Source organism: Kryptolebias marmoratus, linkage group LG6 (genome assembly GCF_001649575.2).
Source record: "Kryptolebias marmoratus isolate JLee-2015 linkage group LG6, ASM164957v2, whole genome shotgun sequence".
In the NCBI taxonomy this organism is placed as follows: Eukaryota; Metazoa; Chordata; class Actinopteri; order Cyprinodontiformes; family Rivulidae; genus Kryptolebias; species Kryptolebias marmoratus.
This window is the reverse complement of record NC_051435.1, coordinates 11,819,244-11,844,397: the sequence shown is the minus strand read 5'-3', so window position 1 is coordinate 11,844,397 and position 25,154 is coordinate 11,819,244. Positions and strand designations below refer to the sequence as shown.

Sequence of the window (25,154 nt, the reverse complement as noted above, 5' to 3'; positions counted from 1 at the left end):
ACATTTTCTAAAGTGTAAAACCTGCTTGTTCCTTTTGTTTGTGTGACCTTAAGTAATTCAGAAAACATTTAGTCTGTTTTCTTTTATATTTGATGAGTTATTAACACTCCTTTTCCTTCACAAGAAAAAGAAAAGCAGTGTATAATCAGAGGCTATTAAAATAAATTAAACCTGGTGGTTTCTTACCAGCCTTTTGTTCTCATTTCTCTGCTGTACTGCAGGTGATTTTGTTTTCGGTGGCATTTTTTGTTGCATTAGACTTTTCTTTTTTTACTTCAATTTATTTGATTGTCTTCACAGTCAGAGGTTTTAAACCTTTTGTTTTTTTCTTGTACAGATTTTAGGTTTTGGTGGTTTTCCACGCCCTCCCTTGAAATTTAACCACTGTACATTCGCAAACAAGCATATAAAGTAAGTAAACAAAGTTAACAATTGATTTAAAAATTGTAATACTTTCCATTTTTATTATTTTACAAATACTGTTACTATAATTACATTTGTATCCTGTATAGAAAACTTTAAAATATTATAATAATCAAATTTTAGTAATAAAAAATTAAAATCCTTTCAAAAGTTGTACCAGTGTAGTGTATTTAATTTCCAAAATTTTAAGAGAAAATACTAATTAGTTAAAAAGTACAAAGCAGCAAATTACATCTGAAAATCACTTTTGTGTTTGATGATTTTAATTCAGTCTGAAAGAGTTTTTTCAGTTTTATTGCCTTTATGAATTACTTATTATTGAGGTTTTTTTGTTTTTTATTATCTTTCATGCTATTTTAGTTACGTCTTTACTATTGTATGTACAACACTTTGTTCACAAGAAGGTGCTTTAAATGAACTTTATAGAAAACTTGACTGGACCTTCAAATCAGAATAAAAAAAACTAAGGTCTCAGCATTAAACAGTACATTATCCTTTTTTATTATAGCCTAATTGATGTGGTCCTCTCCTGTTGCTTCTCTCAAGCAAAGATATTCCATTTAACTTGAATAAAACAAGTTACACAAAAAGAAAGTTCTGGTTTTATGCTTAGGTTCTCATAAAAGGATGCATTTCACTCAGTATAAACTCAAACAGCTCATAACAAAAGTTAAGATTTACAAAAGTTGACATGCCATGAATGCAAACGGCATACTAATACAACTGCAAAACAAAACATGAAAGTAACTACAGTACACAAATATTTATAAAAATCCCATATTAACAGGAGACATTATAACTGAGACTTGGAAAGAGAGATGTGCTTATATGATTTTCAACATCCCCATGCAGAAGTCAGAATAAATAGAATTTACAATCTTAATAGGTATAAATATTTGTTACAAAAGATACAAAACAAATGCATATCAGGAATATGTGTTTACATCTTACATTTTACACAATAATCTACAAAATGAGACCCCCGCCACTCAGAGATCCTTATTTTCTTCGCCTGTTTGAGTTGGAGATGATATGATATCCGCATGACACCAATACGAGAGGTACTTCATCCCACAACAATTACTGTTGAAAAATCACAGATTACTGTAATAAAAGGCTTAACAAGTCAGTGAAACAATATCTCATTATCTGATCCCTCATTAGGTCCTCCATGTGATTGCCTGGATTGGACTAAATTCACATCCGTGTGAGTGCGCGTCATGTTGTGTGAAGCAGCGTCGGAGGGTGGAAAATGTCAGACCCCGAAGGGGGCGGTTAGGACCTGCGGGGCTCAAGTCCATGAGAGAGCTGCGTTAGCGTCCTCTGGTTGTCGATCACGTTGAGCTGACGAACGTAAGTCCAAACGTCAGGGTGGTGCTTCCCAGCCAGCGGAGAATCTGGACCTGATTTAAATAAAAAAGATGAGACTGTCACAGAGTATTCTTTAGAAATCCACCGAAACACGTCTCTCAAAAAAGTTAAGCAACCCAACAGACTGAAAGCAGTGATTCGGTGAGGAACAAAGTCCTACAGAAGGACCTCTCCCGAGGCAGATCAGGTCTGGGTCGGGGTTAATGCCTGAGCTGATCACACACGTTCAATTGGAGAAAGATCTGGAGACATGGCGGGAGAACCTCAATATGCCACATAGACACGAATGCAGTGTGTGGACGGGTGTTGTCTTGTTGAAACCGTATCAGGGTGATGGCACAGGAGGGGTGGGACAAGCAGATGCAGGATGTCACTGATGTATTGCTATGTCATCAGATTTCCCCAGCTCATGGGGTTCTGAAGTCCTACCCTATGGTTCCCCTCACCATCATGCCAGTAATAAAGGTGTCTTTCGGCTTTTGGCGCCACCTTACACATATACAATGGTCACCGGTGGCAAAATAGAGCCAAGAATCATTGGTGAGCATGATTTATCATTCATAAAACCTAATTACGCAGTCGTCTCTGCTCTAGTATTAACGACAGCCTATTGGGACGGGATGATGAACCCGTAGTCATTGGGAGTGCGGGATGACACAGGTTGTTGAGTCCAGTGCATGTGTCATGGGTTTCTGTGATTCTAGGCTCACTATATGACAGTCCTCCCTTGGTGTGGTCTTTCTTGGGCAACTTGAACCTTTAGGATGTGTGTGGGTCGCCTGAAGTACCCATTGGTTTCAACATCAGGTCACTGTGACATCTGTACGCCACATAAGAATTACATAATACGACCATCTGGTCTTTTGCAAACCCAGAATGCAAGCTTCATCAAGCAGTAATGCTGCCTAATGCATTTACAAGGCATCCTATGTCTGGTGATCTTCACTTACTGTTATGATTGATTGTCAGATGCTCCAGCAACTGCTTGATGACACTACTGATCCACTCATCATGCCTCCACTTCTGTCCTCTGCTGCTCGTTCTAAACGTGGCAGCTTTTTGCAAATTCAGTTGTTTACACACCTATCGCTGGCCTGCACGTGAACCAAACTGCATCCTTATTGAGCCATTCTTTCTGGATGCTTAACATTTTGGTCAGCAAGTGCATTTCAGATGATTTTTTTGAGCCTTTGAGATGGAACTTACTGAACATTTGACTCCTGCAATATCTCACGATCTTCACAGTGTTCGCAATCATCCGCTGCAAGACAGAGAGCTACGGTCAGCAACAAACAAGTGAAACATAAAGAGGGGAAAGAGGTTTACACCTGCAGAGTCTCACCATTTTCTCAAAATTGACCAAATTGTCGATAAATGTTTTGTTTCCCTCATGTGTGAATGTCATGTCTGGAAGAAATAAAAGGAAGAAGGGGACAACAGTCATATAGACGGCATTGAAGAGGAAGAGAATGGGTCAACAAGATGCTTTGTTAAAAATAAGCAGTTCTAAGAGGAAGAGGTTTGACCTTTTATCATCAGTGGCATGAATGGAATGAGGGGAGGGTCCAGTTTGGAGACTGTGAGTCGATACGCCCTGTGGTTCCTGGTTGGGTCCTGTGGAAACAGGCAGATTGTTCTGAGATCTGCTAGACAGATCTGTCAGATTAGTGAGCGAGAACGACACACTCTAACCTACAGAGTTTAGTGCTGACTGAAAGCAAAGCCACTCAAAAGGAAAAAAAGGTGTAAAATAAATTCACTGCACAAAAAAAAAAGCTGTTAAGCGTACCATCAAGTTTTCAAATTCCTCATAAAACTTCTTGAACTTGCTGGGAAGCTTCTGCAAACACAAAATACAGAAAAAGGTCAAGTTGCGGTTCCGGTAGATTGTGATCAAAGAGACTATTACCCACCTCCCAGGTTTGACTCAGCCTGCTCACTGCTGGGTTACTCAGGCCCATAATAACAGCGAAGAAGGCGTTTAGATTCTTGTACTCCTTACAGCTTTGACAGAAAAGATAAAAAATAAAAAAAATAAGGTGATAGTAGAAAAAAAAAATAACCGAGGACCTCCTGAGAGAAAAGAGCCCCACTTACTGAGCAGCAATCTTGATGAACTTTTTCAGGAGCTGCACTCTCTTGTTCAGCTGAGGACACAGACACATCTCTGTGATCACCCAAAACTGGATTTCATTAAACCTCCTCAGGAACAGATCCAGGTTCACTGTGGTTTTCTTCACGTACTGCCTTCCAAATGTGTGGTAGATGAGTTCGAGCTGAACGATGTCAAAATAAAACACCATTGATCACTGATTTAGAGAGTGGAGTAGTATTTTAACATCTCCTTTTACTTGTTTGTATATCGGTCTAAAATACCTCATGAACGCAGTGGAAAAGCTCCCAGTCATAGGAGGTTATGTGGTACGCCACATCTTTGGAGCTCATCAGCTCAAAACTGGCCAGGGACCCTGAGGAAGGACCCTCTTGCTCAGGTAGAGGTGTCTAAGGAGCATACAAAAAAATGCATTAAACCCACAAAACAGAGGCTTATATTGGACATTTTAAGAGATATCACAAATTTATGTGATGATATTCTAATGCAGGAGAGGTTGGAGCCACAGAGATGTTACTGTACGTTTAATTAATAGAAATGACTTTGACACAATGTGCTTTTTTGTCATAATTTAACACACCAACAAATCCAGCTGGTCCCTCTGGCAGACAAAGAGTCGTCCATTTGTGCTGAGCGTGGAGAAGACAGAAACATCGTTTGGTTTGAAGATAGATTTCTCTGTAAAAGAAAAAAACAAAACAAACAAATGTAGGAAAAAACATTTGGAATTAGAACAATTATTGTACCACAAATTTAATTAGATTTGTTAAAAAAAGTATTTTATAAATTTTCAAATATGAAAACGAGCAGCTTGTTTAATTTATTTGAATGATTTGTGAAATAAAGTAATAATTTATATTAAATGTCATTAAATGACCTTCATGAAACAGTGCAACAAAAATACATCAAGCAAAGTACTGAATATGTCTTTATATCTGTATTTTTATCACATTAAACCCATAAATGTTTAGTCTATGTGGTCACATGCTTGTTTGTTCCAGAAGATTAATACAATATCTTTCCACCGTCTTTCCTTATTCTTCCAGTGAAGTTAAAAGAAAAGAGCTGAAGAAAAAGGTACATTTTTGACCACTTGTGTTCGTCTTTTGTTTGGTTAAGTAACTTTATAGAGATAAAAGCAGCTGAGCTTATTAACTGCTACCTCTTTTAACTAAAGCAAATTTATAGTTTTTATATTCTCAAAAAGATAGCCCCCAAACAGTATTTTTAAAATATGATGCAAACATTTCTTTTTAAAATGAACTTTTCTGTCCTCAGAGTGTCACCAGTTTCCTCCTGAATCGGCCAGGATGGATTACTAAAGCAGCACGTTTGCCCTCTCTGGATTTCCCGCCTCCAGTCGTTTGTTTCTCGTGCCGCTGCAGCTGCTCTCACCTCCCGCTGAGCTGAGGCCGACCAGGATCAGACCCTCCGCCGACCCCAGCTTGTCGGCTACAGCGTCGATGACCTCCCTGACCGAGGCGGCTACGGGGACCCGGATGGTGGTGTAGGTGTGGTCACAGCAGTGAACTTTGAACAGAACTAGAGGTATGATGTAGAATAAATATGAGAAAGACAACTCTGGAGGGTTCATAAAGTGTCAAGCAACACTGAATACTGTTTAAAACTTTTAAAGTCATCTCTCAGCACACACTCGACAGCTAACAACATGAGCTCTTTTATAACATTTTAGCATTCAAAGCATCAGGAAATGTGCATCCTCCTAAGGAATAGATCCAGGTTAGTTTAATGAATGAATTTAAAGTTTAATGAATCACTCTGGTTATTGTCCTTGACTTACTTTCATCATCACCCTTGATGGGCTGACATTTCTGGTGCTTCTCGTCTCCCATGCTGAACTGTCGCAGAAGGACTTTGTGCTGTGGCAAAAAGGAGCTCAGGCTCACAAATACGCAGAACAAAACATCCGCTTGAAAACATTAATCTGAAAGTTGTATACCTTTTTCTGTGAGGATCTGGCATCTTCTGCACTAAAGAAAATGAATCAGGAACAACAGACCAAATTTCATTTACAGTGCCTTGAACTTTCCCACATTTTGTCATGTTAAAACCTCAAACTTCTAAGTGTTTTACTGGGATTTTATGTGATAAACCAACACAAAGCAGCTCATAACTGCGAAGTGGAAAATGCACAAACGTTCAAGAGGTACGAACTTCACTAATAACACAAGAAAACCAATCTTACAGAAGGGATCTTCTTGTCCATTTAATTTGTAATCTATATTGCAAACTTACTTGCTCTTTAAAATTCTCTCCAGCTCTGAAAGCTGATCCCTGAGGGCTGGAAGCACTTTGACATCATTAGATACCATCACGAGAAATTCCTGCAAAACAATTCAAGTTCTGAGTAAAATGAAGTTTTCAACAGAAGTGACAGGTGGACAAAAAGTCAAGAAAATACTGATATGTAAATTATAAAAAACAATGTACAAATTAGACATTAAACTGGATTTCATAACATTAGAATAAAACTGCATATCATCTGGCATCATATTTGTATATTAAGTAATTAAAAATAATAAGACCACCATTATTAAGCTATTATCAAATTATTAACTCTATGGTAATGGAACTTTTGGTTTTGCTTATTTCTAACATAAAATATACAATTAATTTATGATTTAGTAGTAGTAACTGTATTTAAAGACACAAGACTGTACAAAAACAAATCTCTGACACAATCCCTGTTTGCTGGGGTGATATTGTGACTGTTTAATACCAGCAGCAGAGATTAGAGCCACACTGACCTCCAGGAAGGCCCTGTCCTCCTGCTGCAGGTGATCTCCGTTCACAGCGGCCCATTTCACGACCAGGCGGATCACCCTGCGCTTGTTGTTCAGTGTGTAGTCCAGCTGCTCCTGCTCAGAGCCCTGCAAGGCCTCGGCGTGGTAGCTGCACAGCGGTTAAAGATCAATGTTGGTTTTCACATCAGACTCCGACCACATCGAGGAGCACAGAGGCAGAAGGATACTGGGCTGTCAGCACTGGACACAGCTGACTGTTGGGCATGAAGACGCAGTGCATGAGTACAAAATCATCCAAGGCTGAGTCTGTGACAGGAAGCAGAGAAGCTCATCAAAGACACCTTCAGACACATGGCCGTGTCGCTGTCACCTCTGCAGGCAAGTGGAAACCATTTGTATCCACACACACACACACACGACAGTGATTAGATCGGCTCTGGGACATGTGGCTAATTACGGATGGGAACAAACAGGTCACTGCAGAGCAGGTCGCAGAGGACAGAACCAGAGAGAGTTAAAGGCCTAGCATTCCTTGAAGAAATGCATATCGCCCGCTGATTTTCAGAGCAGAGCTTTAGATTAAAATTATCTTCTGTTAAGAAATGATGGTGTAGCTGTACCTGCTTTGGTCAAACCTTGAATCCCAATCTAACACAGTATTGTGAGATCTCTTAGCACTTATAGTATGTGTTGTGAATGACTGTCAGCTACTACCACACCAAATTTTAGCTCAATATCTGTAACATTCACTGAGGTATTGTCATTTTTTATAGGCAAAGGTCAATTAGCTGGGCTATCTTGAACTGGGTTGACTCCAAAAGTTAAACAGTTGTAGATGTGCATCGTTTGATCACTTTCTGAGAGTTTCATTAAAACTCATCTAGTGGTTCATGAGTTATTTTGCTAACAGACACCCGAACACTTCCACTCACACACAGATACAAAAATGGGCAAAAAAACAGCGATGCTCTGCCTTCGCCTTTGGCAGGGGCGTTAAAAATGTACATAATAAGTGTAAGCCCTTCACAATAAACAATAGATATTAATGGATTAGAGATGGTAAGATGATGACATTCTGGGCGTGACGTGACAGGCAGTACCTGACTTGGTGAACTGCGAATCCAATCGCATCATTTCAAGAAGATGCTCCAAAATCTTCTCTGGAGTCCCAGACATGATGTTGTATCTGAAGCGGCACGGAGCAAAAACACATCCTTCACTAATCAAGAAATGCCGGCTCTTAATGTTTAATGACACAGCTACGGCCCCTCAGCTGATTTGTGTTACTTCAGCGTGCTTCGGTGATTGCCTCATTTGATAACAATCCTATTTACAATTAGGTTCCTTGGGCAGCTGAAGATGAAGAGGAGTCTGGGATAAATGCCAGGAGAAGAAGCCAATAAAAACACGAAGAAAAGAAGAAGAAGAAGAAATGCAGGGGCATCTTCCGTGTGAAGGAGAATCAACACCGGCCAGCCTCGGCTGTTTTTATTACTTGATAACAGCGTGACAAGAGGGAAGGGAGCTACAAAAGCAAGGACGCGTCTTCTTTTCTCTTGGGGCAGACTTGACACTCTCATGTGTGAAGAGTGGAGTTGATTAGAGGGCAACCCTGAACAAGTAATTGTGACTTGCCAAGCCTCCTTTTCCCCCTAGGAGCTAGGCCATCATTACCATTAATGTGTCTCTCTGTATTACAGCCACTGTGGGCCAGTGACAGATGCCTCTATTAAGAAAACACTTGCCGGCTGCAGAGCACAGGACTGCCGAGCTCACACTGCAGGCACAGTTCACACTTTGCGTTGGAATCCTGAAGAATCAAACAAAACGTCTTTCAGGTAAATGCTGGTGTTTGTAACAGCTGCTACGCTTCAGCTTGTTCCTCTGTGCCACAAACGCTTACATCTGAAACGAGCGACGCATGTTTTTACAGATAACATCTAAGCGTCTGGTGCAGCCTGCCGCGATGAAGAGGACCAAAAACCTCTCCCTCCTCTCCTTCCTGGATACTGTATTGATGAGTGGGCACGCATCCTTTATTTGGAGTCTGAGCTCCTTGTTTTTTTGGCAGAAGGTACAGAGTTCCCAAATGTTCACAGAAATGTTTTGAAAAATCTTTTTCTTCCCACTCCAATTATTAAATAAAATTATTAAATAATGTTTCCAAAGGCAGAACGGTTTGTGCAATATGTCCTTTGTGAGGGGGACGTGTAATACTAACGTCCTTTTAATCCTTTCTTTTTATACATTTGTCTTTTTGAAATGAGAATTATCCAACATGTAATACTGGTGGATTTTATAAGTTTACCTAATAGTCTGTTTATTTATGGATTTCTGGTGATGAGAGCAATGAATCTGAAATAATTTCCTCCAACAAGACAAGAAGTATATTTACTAACATAACATTGTAATATATTACATTACATTTAGTATTGTGTTGTATCCTATTCTGATGTATTGTATTATATTATATTAGATATCGCATTATAGAATAGCATATCACATTGTACTGTACCATATTGTTTTATATTATATTGTATTGCATAGTATAATATTGTACTGTATGATTAGAGTAAACTAATGGGCAGGGTTGGGTTCCACATGATTAGTCAGTTCTTTTAGATTTGTTAACAAATATCTTTAAACAATATACTTAATAGCAAAAAATCAATTTAAAAGAGACTGGCTTTAGGCTATCATACTATTTTAGAGTCCGTTTAAGGTCTGTTTTGTTCATAATGAGCTTTTTTATGATTTATTCTTCAAATATTCATTAGAATTTTGAAGATGTTACAAAAAGAATGAAAAAAAACTCCACAATTTCTGTCCGCGTCTACATTCATGGCTTTGTTGTTTAAGACATCCATTGGACTTGGTGGCGAGGCCGTTTACTTGTAATGAGATGTCGAGGATCCATGGACGGAGTTTCGACTCTTCTCCAACACCAGAACATCCTGACCATGCTCCTTCAGGCGGACAGTGTTCGCCTCCACGTCCTTCGTAGCACACACAAAACCAAACACCGTAAATATATTAAACTGACATTTCCTTCAGACTAAATATGTCCTTTAGAGAGGATGTTTAGGGTAAGAAAGATGTGATCTGATCTGTTTTATAGGCAATTAATACAAACTAAGCTTTAAACATCAATTAACATGCGTTTTAATATTTTTAAGTGAAGAAACAAACATCACTGAAATGTGACAGCATAATGATATTTAAAATATTCTGGAAAACTGTACAAATATGAATTGTTATTAGCACATGTCTGCTGTTTTCTTTGGTTAACAAAATGCTTCCTTTAAAAGCTAAATTGTTATCAGGCATATAAAAGCATATTTGATCAAAAACAACATATTTTTAAGGTGAAACTAGCACCTTCAGGCAGGACTACATGACATACACGACCACATTAGAAGTTCGTATCATTTATTTGCTGCACCGTCAGTCACTAAATGGAACATATCTGCACATTTGGCACAAACCTGCTGGAGCATCACTACATGTTCAATCCTAAAAGTTTTATTCTATTATATTAGTTTTAAACAGAAAACCTTTTATGGAGAGCTCCCAGATGGACATTTTCCACACAACAAGTTTGCGTCTGCAGCTAATTAACTCCAACAGACAGGTCATTATCAGCATCTCATAAGCTGGAACATTATTCCAGACATATGTTGGTGTAGATTTTCTGTCTCACGTGGCAATCAGTGTTTGACGAGAAGGCAACAACAAGAAAGAAAGTCCTGTTGACTTAAATTCATGCACCTAAGATCAATTCAAAAAGTGCATTTTGTGTTGCAGTGCTGCATGATTGCCAGCAGAGGGTAGCAGTGTCTTAAATAGTTGTTAAAACAACATCAGTTAACCTGAAACTCACCCTTAAAATCCGGTTAAAGTCCTCCTTGTCCACCCTCAGGAAATGACAGTTGTCCTCTCGCAGGACGATGGAGGCAGCACGGGGGGCGTCGTTGACCAGCGCCAGCTTCCCGAAGTCATCTCCTTCATGCAGAGTGCAGACGACTCCCTGAGCAGGACAGAGCATTGATCACTTATAGATTAATCAATTTAAGCCCTGATCAGGGAAACAAACTGTGTCTGGAAAAAAAAAAACACCTACTTTCCCATAGATGACAACATTGACTGAACCCTTCAGGATGATGTACCAGGATGTGCCCTCCTCCCCCTGGTTGAACACTGAGATTAAATAAACAGAAAAAAAAAGTCTTAGTGGATTGTAGTAACTTAATCTGGGATTTGCTGAGTTAAAGCTGAATCTTGTAATGAGTAGATTTCGTCATGAGTCAGATTTAATTATAAGCAGGTTGTTGGGATGATGATTAAACTTACACACTGTCCCCGCCTTTTCATGGGACTCAAAGATAAGAACTCCAGCCAGTTCTCTCTTTACCTGTGCAGACAAAACTTTGACTTAACTTACAGATCAGATATTCAGACAGTAGCAAAGAGAGCAGGAGCAATAAAAACATAGATGTGTTTCAATGCTACATCTTCTCCCCTTTACTCTCACCACAAACATGTCTGATTAGAGCTAAAAACTCTTTGTCATATAGTAAACTCACAGTGGTCGACAGGTGAGATAAGGCCTTTATGTGGAGCAGTTCTTCATATATGATCTCCAACTCATCCGCTGTTCTTTCAGAGGGACTAGCAAACAGGAAGTATGTTACAAACACAATCACTATGATTCATTTTGCTTTAGTTATTGTTGCTTTAAAGCCGTACGGTTTCCTCAGAATCATCCTCATGAGTGCATCCGGTCCAATCTGCGAGAGGAAGAGCAGAGTGTCCTGCAGCTCCTCCTGGCTCTCCCTCCTCTCCTCCTCGTCGGGGACACAAGCGTCCTCCCGCTCATCATCCAGGAAGCGGTAGAAAAGGTACTTGTCCTGGAAACTCGTCTCCCCGTCCACTGTGCCGCAACAGACAGCAGGGCTCAGCTGTAAAACTTCTGGGAATTCGCTCACACACGAACCCGTCCAGAAAGAAGAAACCGAGTCTCACCGTGGTTCAGGACGCCTTCCTCCAGCAGCACCTGCCACATGCCCACAGCCTGGATACGAGAGTGGACGCAGGAGCTCTGCTGCATCTGCCAGTCAACCAACTCTGTCCCCACACAACACTGCCTGGGAAAGATCACAAAGACTTCTTTAAGAGTCTGCACAAAGCCGAGCAGCCGAGTGAAGTCTTTATGGTCTCACTTTGGCTTCAGATTTGTGTTGTTTCCAGTTTCTTTACAGCTTGAGTCACAGTTGGTGTTTGGTTATCATGTTTCGATCCTTTCTTTCCTTGGATTATCACAACTTTTGGTCTTTTGGTTAGATGTCCTCTACAGTCCTGGTTTTCAGCTTCTTGCATCTCACCTGTTTTCCATCAGTAATCAGCACACCTGCTGCCTTTCTTTGAACTAGTTTTTCTTAGTTATTTGTCAGATTCTCTTGTTTGTTCCTGTGACTTTTTGTTTTGTTTTGTAATTGGGAATTTTTTTCTCTGTTCACCTGCATCCTAAATGTTTGCGTTCAGGTCCTGATTCAACTCACCATCCACTAAATGTGACAGTCTGTAAATAATTTAACGTTTTGTCTTGTTCTTCAGAAATCATATTTAAACTGAAAAACAAATGCTTTTATCTAAACTTAATATATCCTTATAAAACAGTCATTCAACAGACACAAAGCCGAACTGCCATTCTTTTGTGCCATCCTAATTATATTCATTCTCCTTTTTCTGTGTGCTGAAAAAATGTGTTGAGCTTTTTAATACTCAAGTGTCACAGGAGACCCAATCAGAGCCAAAAATTAATTCTGAATAAATTAATTAAAATGCCTACCTTGCCTATGCCTTTCACATTTTGTCTGTCAACACCATGTTTATTTAATTGAGGCTAAAACGCCATAAGTTAGTTTCAGTTTTACTCTTACTGTAAAGAAACTATTGCAATCTGATTTTTATTTGACACTGACCTATATTTACATTTATATTTGTAGTTTATCATTTCCATCATCTGTAGTTTTCTCCCATAAATCAGTCAAATCACTTTGATCAGAAACAAACATCAGAGTTATAATAAGCTAACCTGTATGTCTTCAGATGGTACTTCCTGTCTCGGATCATGTGTGGAGCACTGGAGAGGATGGCGTAACGGAGAGTCTTCCCGGCACGGAGGATCTTCTCAGAAAGAACCTGCAGGTAAAAATCCTCATTTAATTGCAACAACAGCGTGAGGCTGACTGAGCCCCAAACACAGAGGATCGTCCTGTTTTCTACCTGAGCCGTGCATTTAGGCAGGACTTTGGCTGGACTTTCAAGGAAAGACTTCTGAAAAATAAAATGAAACAGGAGGTAAAAGGAAAACGTTATGGAAGATAACAATAAAACTCTCGCTATGCTCAGTTTTATAGAAACAGGGATGAAAATGATAGTTTCTGTCAAACCAAAAAGTCTAATAATTGATAACATCTCAGGCAAGTCCAGTTAGAGATTTGCTGCTATTCAGCTGATGTTCCTCTCACGGTGGAACATCCTTACATTGTATTTAATCTATCAACTTCTAGTTTTCTTAAGCCTTTATTGAAGCTTTAATTAGACATATGTACAGTCTATTATGTGAATGCATGACACCCATTTTTTCCATTGTTTCTCTCTCCCACTGAGGCTGTGAGCTGCAGGACGTTGACATTTAAAAGGCACTGTGCTTGCCTCAGAAAGCAGAAACTCATGCATTTATGTGAAGGTTTTAAAGCCTCATCTTTTATTTACAGGAAACGAGTTCACTCAATCGCCGCAGCGTACAAGCTTTGAAAATAAATCATTTTAAACATTAAGATAAATTAAGGCTCTGTTTGTTTGTTAGATACATGCCATAAAGGCTACAGAAGACTTTTCCTTTTTTTTAGATAACAGAACTGTGTTGTGACTAAACTCTAAGGCATGAGGCACCACAAATCTGCGGCGTTATCAGCCAGGAAATGACCGCAGGACAAAGGTGGGACAGGAACTGATGTGGACAGAGACAAAAACTCCAGCCACCATGTTTACACTGGGACTAAATTTAAACAAATCTTATTCTTTGCCTATTTTTATCTACTGATGGAAAATAGGGGAAAATGTCAGACAAGTGAAGCAATGTGCAACGCCAGTGAGCTTGTTGTCTTTATTTCTTTTGGTCAATCATTATAGGAGCTAAAACTACAAATTATTAAGTTGTGCAGTTTTGTGTAATGTGTTATTCTGAAAGATCAGTTACCTTATTTGGATGCTTGGAGACTGAAACAAACACATTGTTGGTTATGTTCTCTTTTTCCGGCATCCCTGGTTAAAAAAAGAGAAAAGAAAAAAAAGAGCATCAAGGCTAAAGCTGGAAAAAAAGACAAAATACAAACAAAAAGTTCAATTCAAGATTCTGATTTGATACAGCCCAACAAATTTTTAATTAAAAAAAGCTTTAAACTATTCACAGGAGCTAAAAAACAGTGCATAAGAATATATTTTTTATAGGAATTCAGACCCCAAACACAGGCATTTCTTGCAGGAAATCAAATTAATTTTAAATTTACTCTCTGGTAAAAGATTTGCAACTCATTAAACTTTAGTTGTTTATGTCAATCTCCTTAAAAAGCACACAGGAAAACAAAAAACATCCTGAAAGATCAGCACATTCTTTAATCAGAATTTGTATTAAAACGCTTTATGTTTGTGAGCAGCAACAAAATATTTTTTTCCTCTCTAGACTGAGCTGAAATTAAAAGTAAAGATCCATAAAAGAATAATTCATTTTTATTGTATGTTTTTACAAGAAATATGATTGTTGCGTGCAAGCAACAAGCATGAGACATTATTCAGATACTATAAATTTTCTTTTTAAGATTAATTTCTTGCCACTCTGACATTTAATTTTTTAGATTTTCAGCATTTGGACTAAAACAGCAAAGGCAAAAATCTGAGGCTTTTGTTAAAACTGAGTAAAATAAACTATAAAGAGTCTGACTTTGACCCAGCTGTATACTGCAGGTTATTTCTACTGGAGAATGGTGTTGATTCTACTCTAACATACACTATATATGATACATTATATATGTTGTTGGTTGTCTAGACAGCTGTTTTCAGAAGTTTCCACAGCTGTCAGGTCTCTCATTCATAAAGATAAATCAGCCCACATGACTTATTGCAGCTCATCAAAGTGTAATCAAGTCAACAGCTTGCACAATATGCATGTGGAAAGTGAATCCAAGCAAAAATCTGGTGTGACTGTTCCAGAGCGTTACTAGCTCTCTGTAGGACCTTAAAAGTCAGAATAAACTTTTAACACCAAAGAGCTGTAGGAGAGCAGATGCATAACTGAGAGAGCTTTTTTTAAAAAAAAAAACAGGTTTAATTGATTTAATCACTACAAATACAAACCCACTGAGCTGCTTCAGACAGGCGAGCGTTTCCGCCTCCAGCTGCTTCCTCGTGTCTGACTTCTGTGTATCCAAGCAGAAACAATGATCTAAACCCCAAAGAGCTCGGCTGTGTCTGGTGCAAAAATAAATAAATCCCCTCCTTTACAGTGCTGCTCTGAAGCATAATAAAAAAACTAAATCAGACATTTCTAAAACCTCCAATCAAATCCTCAGCTGGAGAGAACAGATCTTAAACAAAAAACAGCTGTTTATGCAAACAGAAAAGTGTTTTTCGATAAATTGTGTCAATCATTCGTAATTGCATACAGCAAACTAACAGTCGTTAACCCAATAGATGCTGGATTCTCTGCTCTTCGTTATTTTTATGATCCGTGACATTAAATCAAGTTACAGCGATTCCCTGCCTGAGCAAAGTCAAGTCAATATTGAGTTAACTTGCACCAGAAAAGCATGAATAAAACTATCAGCCTTCATCAGAATGTTGGAGGACAAACAGGGTCACACAAAAAGTTAGGACAGAAATATTACTGTACTTCTGAAGCTCTTTTTAAGTACAAAAATTGGTTGTATTTTTGTAAAAATGAATAAAAACTCAATTTGTAGGATTTGTGGAATCTACAGTTTTATTAACTAGTTTTTAACTTCATCTTCTTAACTCAAACGTCTAAAAAAACAAAAAATATAAAAGCAATACTAAATACTGAGACTTATAGTGTAATTTTGCCTCATTTCCCATGAAATTCTGGGACTACCTGCTAAATAAACCCAATAAAGCCTAACAAACACACACAGGGAAGCTGTGTGTCTGAGTTTCACACATGTACTGTGATGTTAAACATCTGTTCACATCAAGACGACTCTGAATAAAATGGAAAATGACCCAGAGGAGAGTCGTATGGTGTTTGATTTGTGACACTACTCTGGTTTAGTTTGCCTAATTCTAACATTATCTGTGTTTACTGGCGGTCCTTAGACGCTCACTTGTGTTTCTGTTCTTGTCTTATTTCGAAGGAGCAATATTTCTCATGATTTCTCCTCCCAGTCTCCCTGCTTGCCTGGATTTTTTATATTTGAGCCCTTGGTGTTCAAGTGGAAGTCCTGCTCCTTTTACGTTTATGTTCTTCCACCACAAAAAACTGGAACCTCCAGTGAAGTTGTACCAAACAAAATAAGTGTACCTTACTTCAGTGTACCTTTTACCAGATTGGCGAGACCTTTGGGTTACTTACTGTCAGAACCACAGCTGCTTTCCATCACACCATAAGGTGGGGCGAGTAGTCCAGCCATGCAGTGATGATATTTCTGCAAAAATAAGTACAATAAATAAATTAACTCCCTGACTGAATGCATATCGCCCACCACCTTTCATCCCAGTGTTTCAGACTGAGCTCATCTTATGAAATAAAACAACAAAATCTAAGACATTTTTCTCTTTTCCTCCCAAAGGTTTCTGTCTCTCATTACTCTAATGAAGGCGTCCATAGAGAAGAAAAAAAAATCACTTTGTCAGTCATCATGTCTTCTGGCTGCGAAGACAAAAAAAAGTCAACGAGCATTTGTAGTATGTGCAGCCATTTTATCCTAATTAGCCCAAACACACAAATCTAAGTATGGCTCACTGGCTAAACTCATCTGAAGCTGCAAAACTGGAATTATTAACGCTACTGTTCTCTTTCACCTTGTCACCCGTTCGTTTCTTGTGCTTTTTAACTTGTCAGGTTGTGTTTCTCTTTGCTAATATCTAAAAAAAAAAACCCAGACAGAGCCAAAAACTAAACAGAGCAAGATAATCAAACTGCCTGGCTCCGAACACTCCTGTGCCCAGCAGCAGCAGCAGCCAGCACAGATATTACATAACGGACATCACGCTGCACCCATGCATTCATGCAAATGTCACGATTTTATGACGCCACTGCAACTCGATGTCTAATAAAATGCAGCCACTGAGCCACAAATAAAGGATGTATTTTATTTTATATGACAAGATCAGGGGTACAAATTCAATAACTTTGAAATATTTGAGCAAGGTTGCATAAACACACAATACGACATCAATTTAATTCAAAGAATTATCAAATATTGACCAGCGAATTTTAAATCAGGTTCTCTTTTAAATGCCCATCCATAATATTTTAGTTAAACTCCATGATAACATGTAGTTGTATAATGTGATAAGTGTATATATAATCCTTCTGCAGTTTTGATGATTTGATATTTTACACCACTCTAATACACACTCATGTGTAAAATTGTATTTTCTGACTGAAATTTGAAATTTTTAGATGGATGACTCGGGATTAATGAAGGATAAACAGCAAACACAAAGTGATTATGTGCTGCTGCAGCCCTGCTCCAGGTCAATAAGAAAGACGATTGAGAACCACTTAGTGCCAAACTAATAATCTTTACCTTTTTATCTTCTGCTCTGTGGAGACTGAAGGAAAGCAAGAACGCTAGATTTCTTTATTCCCCTGATGCCGAAGTACTCAGAGGTCATGTTTTAAATCCAATTCTGCTCTCTGAAGTCTCTTAATCACTTCAGATACCCCCATAGGGAACCAGAAGCCTCAGGAAGAAGTCTGTGACCTCAGTTTTTTAAATGAGAGCTGACCTGCTGCTTATCGAAACTCATAGCGTGTACTGTGGAGTGGATTCATGCAAACAACAAATTGAATTATTTGAATTTCATTAATGCAAACACACTGGAGCCATCAGAGCCAATTTAGCAGCGATATCAATCTTTGTGGACAATTATAGGTTTTAGGATTAGGGAGGAGCACTTAAACAGAGGAGCAGAAGAGCAAATGAGCTCAGCCTCTTTGAGACAATAAAACCTCTGCTCCCGAGGGACAGGACCCAGTGTTCAGTGTTGATTTAAAGAAGGATTAGGTCCAGAGTTAGGTGTACAGAAAGTGTAGCTTTTTGCTTTGTTAGTACTGATGTTTTTGAAAATTGTGACACAAAACCATCCCTGAACTTTGTTTTTTTAAGGAAAAAAGGCCTTCCAAAAATGCCAAACAATTGAGTTTTAATCTAAGACCATCTCCTGTTGAGAAAAGATGGAGATAGAGCCGTTTTGGTCAAAACTTTAAAATAACATTATGTAAGATCTCACGTGATGTCACAAGATTTCTACCAACTCTGTTAGCGCTCAAAGCCTGTGTTAGGGATAAGTCTCAACTACTACCACAGTAAACAGTGGCTCAGTATCAGCAGAACCGACTGAGTCAAAGCCGTTTTTGTGTTTGCTAAAGTTGATCAGCTGTGACGGCTGTTATGGTAAAATATAATATTTAACTATGGTTGATGCACTCATGTAACCTTTAAGAATGTGTTCAGAGACTTGGAGAGAAAAACAGTCTGCGTTTCTCAGCACAGAGCTGCTGGTCAAGGTCTCAGACCCCACAGGACCGGGGGAAAACTGGATTCTGTCTCAGGTGTTGTGTCTGGTGGAAATGTAAACTTTTCCTGCGGCCAGCTGCTCGGATGCAAGAAGTGTCCCAGCACGCAGTAAACAGACAAACGTTCTGTTAGTGAGAGCATTCGAGTTATCTGTTAAAGAATGTGTTTGTTCTCCCTCGTCGACAAGCGTAATAAACTTTTACTCTTAAGAATATTCTCGGTTTGAGCCTGGATTAATTTCTTTTTCCACAACAGCGGCCACTCCAAAGGTTAACCAGTTGTAGAAATACACCCAGGGGTTAGTTTCTTAAACTTACATTAAAATCTGTCCAGTGGTTCAAGATATATTTTGCTAACAGACAGGCAGGGTTGATTCCTACAGTTCATGCCCAAGTTTTAAATAAAGACCTGGCACAATCTGTTAACAGTCAAAGTGTGTGATGAGGATGACTCTCCACTTCTATCACACCAAACCGCAGCTCAATATTTGTAAAATCCACTGAATTATAGCATTTGTTGAAGGAATCTGATTTAAACTAAAAGGATTTTATGCTGAGAAGTAAAGGTGCTACAGATGTTTTGGTCAAATCTTGAAAATGAAATGAGGCGAGATCTCATGTGATGAAACTTATGTGTTGTGAATGACTCACTGCTACTACCACACCACATTTTAGCTCTACATCTGTAAAATTGACAATTCGGTATGACTGCGGTCACCTAAAGATGTCAAACACTGTAGTTTGTGTCAATATATTGTCAGTATTTACGAGCTCAGTATATACCAGTATGTTTTTATAACAAGAATAATACTGTATTTAGTATAAGCTGGTTAAATTTCAAATAATTTAGAATATTTAAAAAACTGCATTCATTTTACTTGCTGGATCTCAGCTGTAAAATGTTCCGAGTGTCAAGATTTACTCTGTATCCTTTATAGAGTCGACAGATAAGGAAGTTCAATCTTGTCTGCAGGATTAAGTCAGCTCTTCGGCATCCTCCCAGTTCACGCTCGAGTGCGTCAGTGCATCATGAGCATCACGGTGCCTGAATAACTTGCAGCAGATTACATAATCTACGTGGTGAAAACTGTTCTTCACGTTCTTCCTCCTGAACATCTATGAGCCCATTTCAGGACACTTTTCAGGAAGCAAAGTGAGGAAGACAACTTCAGGGGTTTGATTTTACGTAAGTTTTGTGACACAGAGACAAAATTAAATCAGACTTATTTAAACTGACTAAATGAGAGGGAATGCAATAACTTCAACACTTGAATTCAGCTAAATTTATCGTGCAGCAAATGCATATCAATGTTAAAAAGTTGTGCAGAAATTACCTAAAGATGCAGTTAGAACCCAACACAGCCTGCTGTTGTAGGTGATGTCTTCACATCCTCTTAATCCAGCCGTGAACGTCCAGTTTTTAGTCTCCCAGAGTCACTCATCTCATGGGTTCCAAGATAATCCAGCTGCACCTTCAAGTCTCTCTGAGAGCAGAGTGAGCAGAGAGCTGAGCAGAGAGGCAGCCAGCTGCTGGGAGGTGATTACTCAACTCCAGGCGCTGAGCTCGCAGCAGAGCATGCTCAGTCTGTCTGCCTGTCCTCTGTCTGTCACAAGCTGGTCTCCACATGCAACATAGAGGAGCGGCTCACTTTGCAGCAGAACATCTTTAAATGAGTGCTCGAGCAGGCGACGCTGACATGATATGTGCAGTTTAAAAGCACATTTTAGTGAAAATTTAGCTTCAGGTAAACTTCTAAGACCAGCAGTTTAAGAATTTTCAGTCGTATAAGTCAGTCGTATTTTACCACTAACTGTCTGCACCATCTGAAAATATGTTCTTTTTGGTTCAACTGTGCAATTATAATGTCTAACAAAGACACTTTCATGTTATTATTATAGTTTTCCACCTAAAAAATGTTATTACTCCTAACTATTTGAGCTTCTGTGCAGAATTTTATTAACAAATTCTGTTTAACTCTCCTAATTCTAAGCATTACATTAAAAAAACACCATTTATTTTTAAACTCAATATATTATAACGCACTAGTTTCCTACATTTTGCCTTCAGGTGTATTTAATGTATATGTTTAAGATTGTGAATAATGTTTGCATTGAAGAAACAAAGCAACTGCCTGATTCTTATCTCTTATTTTTATTTTCTTTACCAAGATAAATTTTACAATACACTCACACTGGAAGCTAAAACCATCTAAAATTAGACAAATGACTGCTAAAGCGTCTGTGTGTGAGAGTGTGTAATACATGATGTATGGAAGGTGATGCATGAGTAGAAAAGTATGGATGTGAATTCAAAATAAGACAAAAAAAAATAGTGTTTAAAAATTTAGACTTGAAAGTATCAAATCCATGCTGTCGTACAATGGTCTATGTATTCATAATTAAATATAAATTGAACAGAAATAGTTTAAAGTATGAGTGAGACTGAGTAATGAAGAATATAGAATAATTTGCATTTCCAGTTTTGTGTTTTACCAAAAGAAGCTGAAAAGTGATGTCAGTCTTTAAGGTCATTATGAATTTGATCTGTAAAAAACAACTTAAGTGCTTTTCTTAAAATATTCAGTGTGTGTGTAATTCTTGTCTATGTTGCACTGTCTGCATGTTTTTAATAACCGCTATAAAGTCCTGAAAGTTGAAATAATGTGTTGTTGTTGTGCACTGACTGGGTGTGTGGTGGGGGTTAGTTGTGGAGTGTTACATTTGAACAAACCTTACATATTTCAAGACATCTCCTAAAAACTTCTGATTCCTTTTTTCAAACTGAGATGCAAACACCCTAAAAGTACACAGACACTAGCATCCTTTTACAGAGAGAGAGAGCAGATGACTTCTTTATCTTTGACCTTGTTGCTTATCAGAGACGCAGACAGCTGCATTGAACTCCCTCAGCATCAAAGAAATTTAAGAATTTCTTTTTTCTAGCAGTGTTAGGTTTAAATGTAAAACATGTCTGAGTGCTTCAAGTGCAACAAAACACACAGTATATTTGTTTCATGTAGCAAATGAATCAGTTTAATTAATTAATCACAGCCCTCCCGCTGGAAATCTTGATAAGAATTGTGCATAAATTCTTACAAACACCGACTCCCTGTACAACAGATTCGTACACATACTGTGAATTCTTTTCCTCGTTTACTCAACCATTCCATAAATATTTTAAAGGAAAAAGAAAACTTGCAGAAAATATTACGGAGGAATACGTTACATGGACAGCCAGATATAAAAAGCTAAGTCCATCTGGGCAAAGACACATGAGGATTGTTCCGTGATGAGAACATCTTCGAGGGTTGTTCATACATATTCACACGCATCACAAAACCCAGTTCAGATGTCATTGAGCCCATTTGTTGCCGCTGAAATTATCTGCGAGTACAACCGCATCTTATTACAGCGGTGATTACTCTTCAGTTTCTTGCCGCCAGTTAAAAGAAATACGTCTGCGTTGTGATAAATTATGCAAAGAGGCATACTCGGGCTTTGTGAACTTGTTGTGCAAACTGAACCGTGCTGAGAGCAATCAAAAGTGAGTACCTGTCAGGAAAGTATCTGAATTTTTGACTTGAGATACAACCAGGCGAGTCAGACGACAGAAGATCAATGTGTGGATGCTGATGCTGTCAGCATTTTCAGCTGAGGGACACTACACCCCACTGAGGGTCAATATCTCATTTGGACAACATCAACTTAGACTTCAACCACGTTAGAAGGTAGAAAGCTGAGCGTTTGTTACATAAAAACACAACATAATAAAGTCAAAATCATTTGAAACCTGCTGTTTGTTCAAATCAGTACAAAGACAATTTCCAGTTTGTCTTTGGTTTATGTGTTGGATATTTGTTGGTAAACTTGCTGCCCTGACTTTCTGCCAGCACCTATGATTGTACAGTAATGCACACAGCATGGGTGCATTTACGAAGGAACCGTAAATGCTGAATTAAATGTCCAAGATTTGAAACAAAATATGCTGCCTTTCAGGCGATCTCTTTCAGGAAAGGGTCCAACGTTCTGCAATTATTCGAACAGCGGGACTTAGTAAAACGATGGTGAAAGCCTAGGTCAAAAGCTACAATCAACAATTGTCCCACGGTGAAAATATTCTGTGTTTATGAACTTGAAAAGGCAACAAAATGGCAAAGCGTGACACCGACCAACCAGAAGAGACGTGACTGGTTAATATCACTTTGGGTTGATCATAACACTGCATGTCTGCGTGAGTAAACAAACACTTTTTTTTACAGAATATGATATATTATAAAGTCATTTATTGCTATTTTATTTTTACGCAGACAGCCATAGTTTCCTTTCTGTGTTACACCCCCATCGAGTGGTCAAAACGTGTAACTACAAGCCCATGTGCACAAAATAAGACAAACTTGAAAGCAGAGTTTAATAACTTCAGCTCTTACTGCAGGATTTATTCACATTTAACAATTGAGCCAACTGGTCATAAAGTAACTCATTACAACCTGAAGCTTGGTTAGGAAAAAAGCTTTAAAAACCTTGTTGTAGAATTAATGATTGTGCAGTAAAACGTTTAATTTCTTAGCCTCAAAGTAAAAAAAAAGAAACGTTTTTACATGAAACCTTCTAATTTTGCTGAGTATCCGTGCATAAGCCAAGTGCAGGTGTTGCATTCATTTATCTGGATGGGTTAAAGAATAAACTGGAAGCACTGGAGGCTGTATGTGAGCAGCCCGCTCAGGTGTTAAGATCTACTTCATTTGTGCGACTGATGGGGCGTTTGTGTGCTTTGACTTCGAGCCCGGCACGATGCACATAACGCACCAGCTGTTTTAGGACACACAAACTGCTAACAAACACAAGGGCAAATGATCGTTTCTTTCAAATCTTTTCTTTCTTTTCAGTCTGAGACGTAACAAAGTGTAACAGCCAGAGAGTTCCTGTGGGCAGATAGTGTGAAAGTACACAAAACGTACCTCCCACAGAGACCTGAACTCCTTTTGTTCGATGCGTAGGAGCTCGCTGAATTCCCGAGTGACAATAGTAGCGTGTCTGGGGGTGTTGTCCAGGATCGACTCCCCGAACGCCGTGCCAGTCCCCAGGGTGCATATGGTGACAGCATCCTGTACGAAATAAGCAGACACGGAGCTCAGCGTGGGTCGTTGCTGCTGGAAGATAAAACATCAGCTGGACAGAAATACAAAAACTAAACAAAAATGTGACGTTAATGTTGGTCAAAGAGCAACAAAAGGGCTTCGGACTGATCGAACCAGTTTAGACAGTTAAAAGAAACCCACAAAGCTTGTTCAATCAGCGTCCAGCGATGGAGGTGAAAAAGACTGCAGGATTAAAAGTCAACGTGCAAAACGTTTCTTTTTTTGTCTGTTTTTACATCGTATGTGAGAAATTAAAACGGAACCTGTCAAACACAGTAAAATATGAAAGATCTTCATGTGAATCCTGAGAAGAACCAGCTGATATTTGTACAATAAAAGCAGCAAAACATTAAATGATAAAATGTGAGAGAAAAGCCATTTCGCCATTCAAACATTGTTTCTCAGAGATTCGTATTGATCATTTCAGAACGATAAATACAACTAACATAACTTATTAAACGTGTATAACTATCAGGGTTTCCATTAGACCTGATAGATTTACTCTTTCTAAATTCTGAGTCATGTTCATTCTGTCATAAAGTTTGACAAACAAAACTCAGTCCAACTAATCTGCAATTAAATCAGTCAGAATATTCAACAACCAGGTCCTAAATGTATTTAATAAAAAGCAAATAATGTTGGTTATCGTTGCTACGTTTTAAGTTCAAACTGTTTAGTATGTAAATGAGAATTTCAACGGACCTACGCCTTCGCTTTTTTCTAAATAAAATTAAAACAGTGCAGCTTTATGTCTTAATTGTAAAGTTATGATAAAATGTATTTAATTTAGTCAACTTTTCCTACAAAGGAAAATAGGTTATTTTACAGTTTGAGTTTCACTTTTAAAATTTTTAAAATCTGTTTTAAACGGTGCGATGACTTCAGCTGCACCTGATATCTTGACGTCTCAGACACTTTCACGTCCAGTGAGCCGGAGAGCACCGCGTACCAGCTGGTGCCGATGTCTCCTTGGCGAAACACTGGGGGAAAAAAAGAAAAGAAACTTTTCATTAATTGTCCCCCTGAAATAGCCACCGTGTCCTCGGATGTGTGCAGAAGCTGGAGTTTTGACCTACGGGTGATCCCTTTCTCCAAGCACTCGTAGAAGCCGCACAGACAAATCTGCTGCAGCAGGCTGGGGTGGAAACGCTCGAAGGCCTTCACGTTTCTCAGACGAGCCAGGATGATGTCCACGTCCTCACCTGAGCGCTCTGCCGGTCTGAAGGAATAAGGAGATCATTTAAATAAAACTGTTCTCTGGACAGGTTACACACCTTGTACCATTCATGACCTCCCTGTGGGTCATAAAACGTCAGGTGAGGGTCCTCAATTGATCTCCATAAACAAAATTAAATGTTAAAATGGCTTAACAGGAGAAGAACAGAAGAAAGAACATTGTCATTCCTTACGTTGCTGGAGTATCCGAGAAACTCAGAAGGATTTTCTCCAAACACAACATCCCAGTACATTTCAAACCCAACAAGACTCTCAGACAGAGGCTGGTCCACCCTAAGGACAAAACA

At 38.7% G+C, this 25,154-nt stretch overlaps 1 protein-coding gene and 1 long non-coding RNA gene across 3 annotated transcripts in view; one reads left to right on the top strand and one right to left on the bottom strand.

The window, feature by feature from the left end:
• Nucleotides 1-1,007: 1,007 nt before the first annotated feature.
• Nucleotides 1,008-25,154, bottom strand: part of rapgef4a (Rap guanine nucleotide exchange factor 4a) — a 27,959-nt gene continuing 3,812 nt past the window's right edge. Inside the window, exons 2-31 of one of the 2 annotated variants that reach the window (XM_017422583.3) lie at nt 24,708-24,850; nt 24,523-24,611; nt 23,452-23,598; nt 16,322-16,394; nt 13,937-14,001; nt 12,958-13,008; nt 12,767-12,873; nt 11,695-11,816; nt 11,419-11,602; nt 11,256-11,340; nt 11,023-11,083; nt 10,793-10,869; nt 10,553-10,699; nt 9,565-9,668; nt 7,773-7,858; nt 6,900-6,978; nt 6,676-6,820; nt 6,164-6,252; nt 5,868-5,898; nt 5,709-5,787; nt 5,303-5,449; nt 4,488-4,585; nt 4,171-4,296; nt 3,892-4,070; nt 3,708-3,798; nt 3,584-3,634; nt 3,321-3,408; nt 3,137-3,201; nt 3,001-3,055; nt 1,008-1,826 (exon numbers count right to left, since the gene is read on the bottom strand). In XM_017422583.3, the coding sequence (XP_017278072.1) occupies nt 1,699-1,826; nt 3,001-3,055; nt 3,137-3,201; nt 3,321-3,408; nt 3,584-3,634; nt 3,708-3,798; nt 3,892-4,070; nt 4,171-4,296; nt 4,488-4,585; nt 5,303-5,449; nt 5,709-5,787; nt 5,868-5,898; nt 6,164-6,252; nt 6,676-6,820; nt 6,900-6,978; nt 7,773-7,858; nt 9,565-9,668; nt 10,553-10,699; nt 10,793-10,869; nt 11,023-11,083; nt 11,256-11,340; nt 11,419-11,602; nt 11,695-11,816; nt 12,767-12,873; nt 12,958-13,008; nt 13,937-14,001; nt 16,322-16,394; nt 23,452-23,598; nt 24,523-24,611; nt 24,708-24,850 (2,992 nt within the window). In that variant the 3' untranslated portion in view covers nt 1,008-1,698. Of the gene's footprint in view, nt 1,827-3,000; nt 3,056-3,136; nt 3,202-3,320; nt 3,409-3,583; nt 3,635-3,707; nt 3,799-3,891; nt 4,071-4,170; nt 4,297-4,487; nt 4,586-5,302; nt 5,450-5,708; nt 5,788-5,867; nt 5,899-6,163; nt 6,253-6,675; nt 6,821-6,899; nt 6,979-7,772; nt 7,859-9,564; nt 9,669-10,552; nt 10,700-10,792; nt 10,870-11,022; nt 11,084-11,255; nt 11,341-11,418; nt 11,603-11,694; nt 11,817-12,766; nt 12,874-12,957; nt 13,009-13,936; nt 14,002-16,321; nt 16,395-19,827; nt 20,012-23,451; nt 23,599-24,522; nt 24,612-24,707; nt 24,851-25,154 lie in introns of those variants that run through there. The other variant, XM_017422584.3, reaches the window with a different exon arrangement.
• Nucleotides 8,098-8,720, top strand: LOC119617109. The gene is made up of 3 exons (XR_005233294.1): nt 8,098-8,292; nt 8,373-8,510; nt 8,606-8,720. It is a non-coding gene; the product is annotated as an uncharacterized LOC119617109 (long non-coding RNA).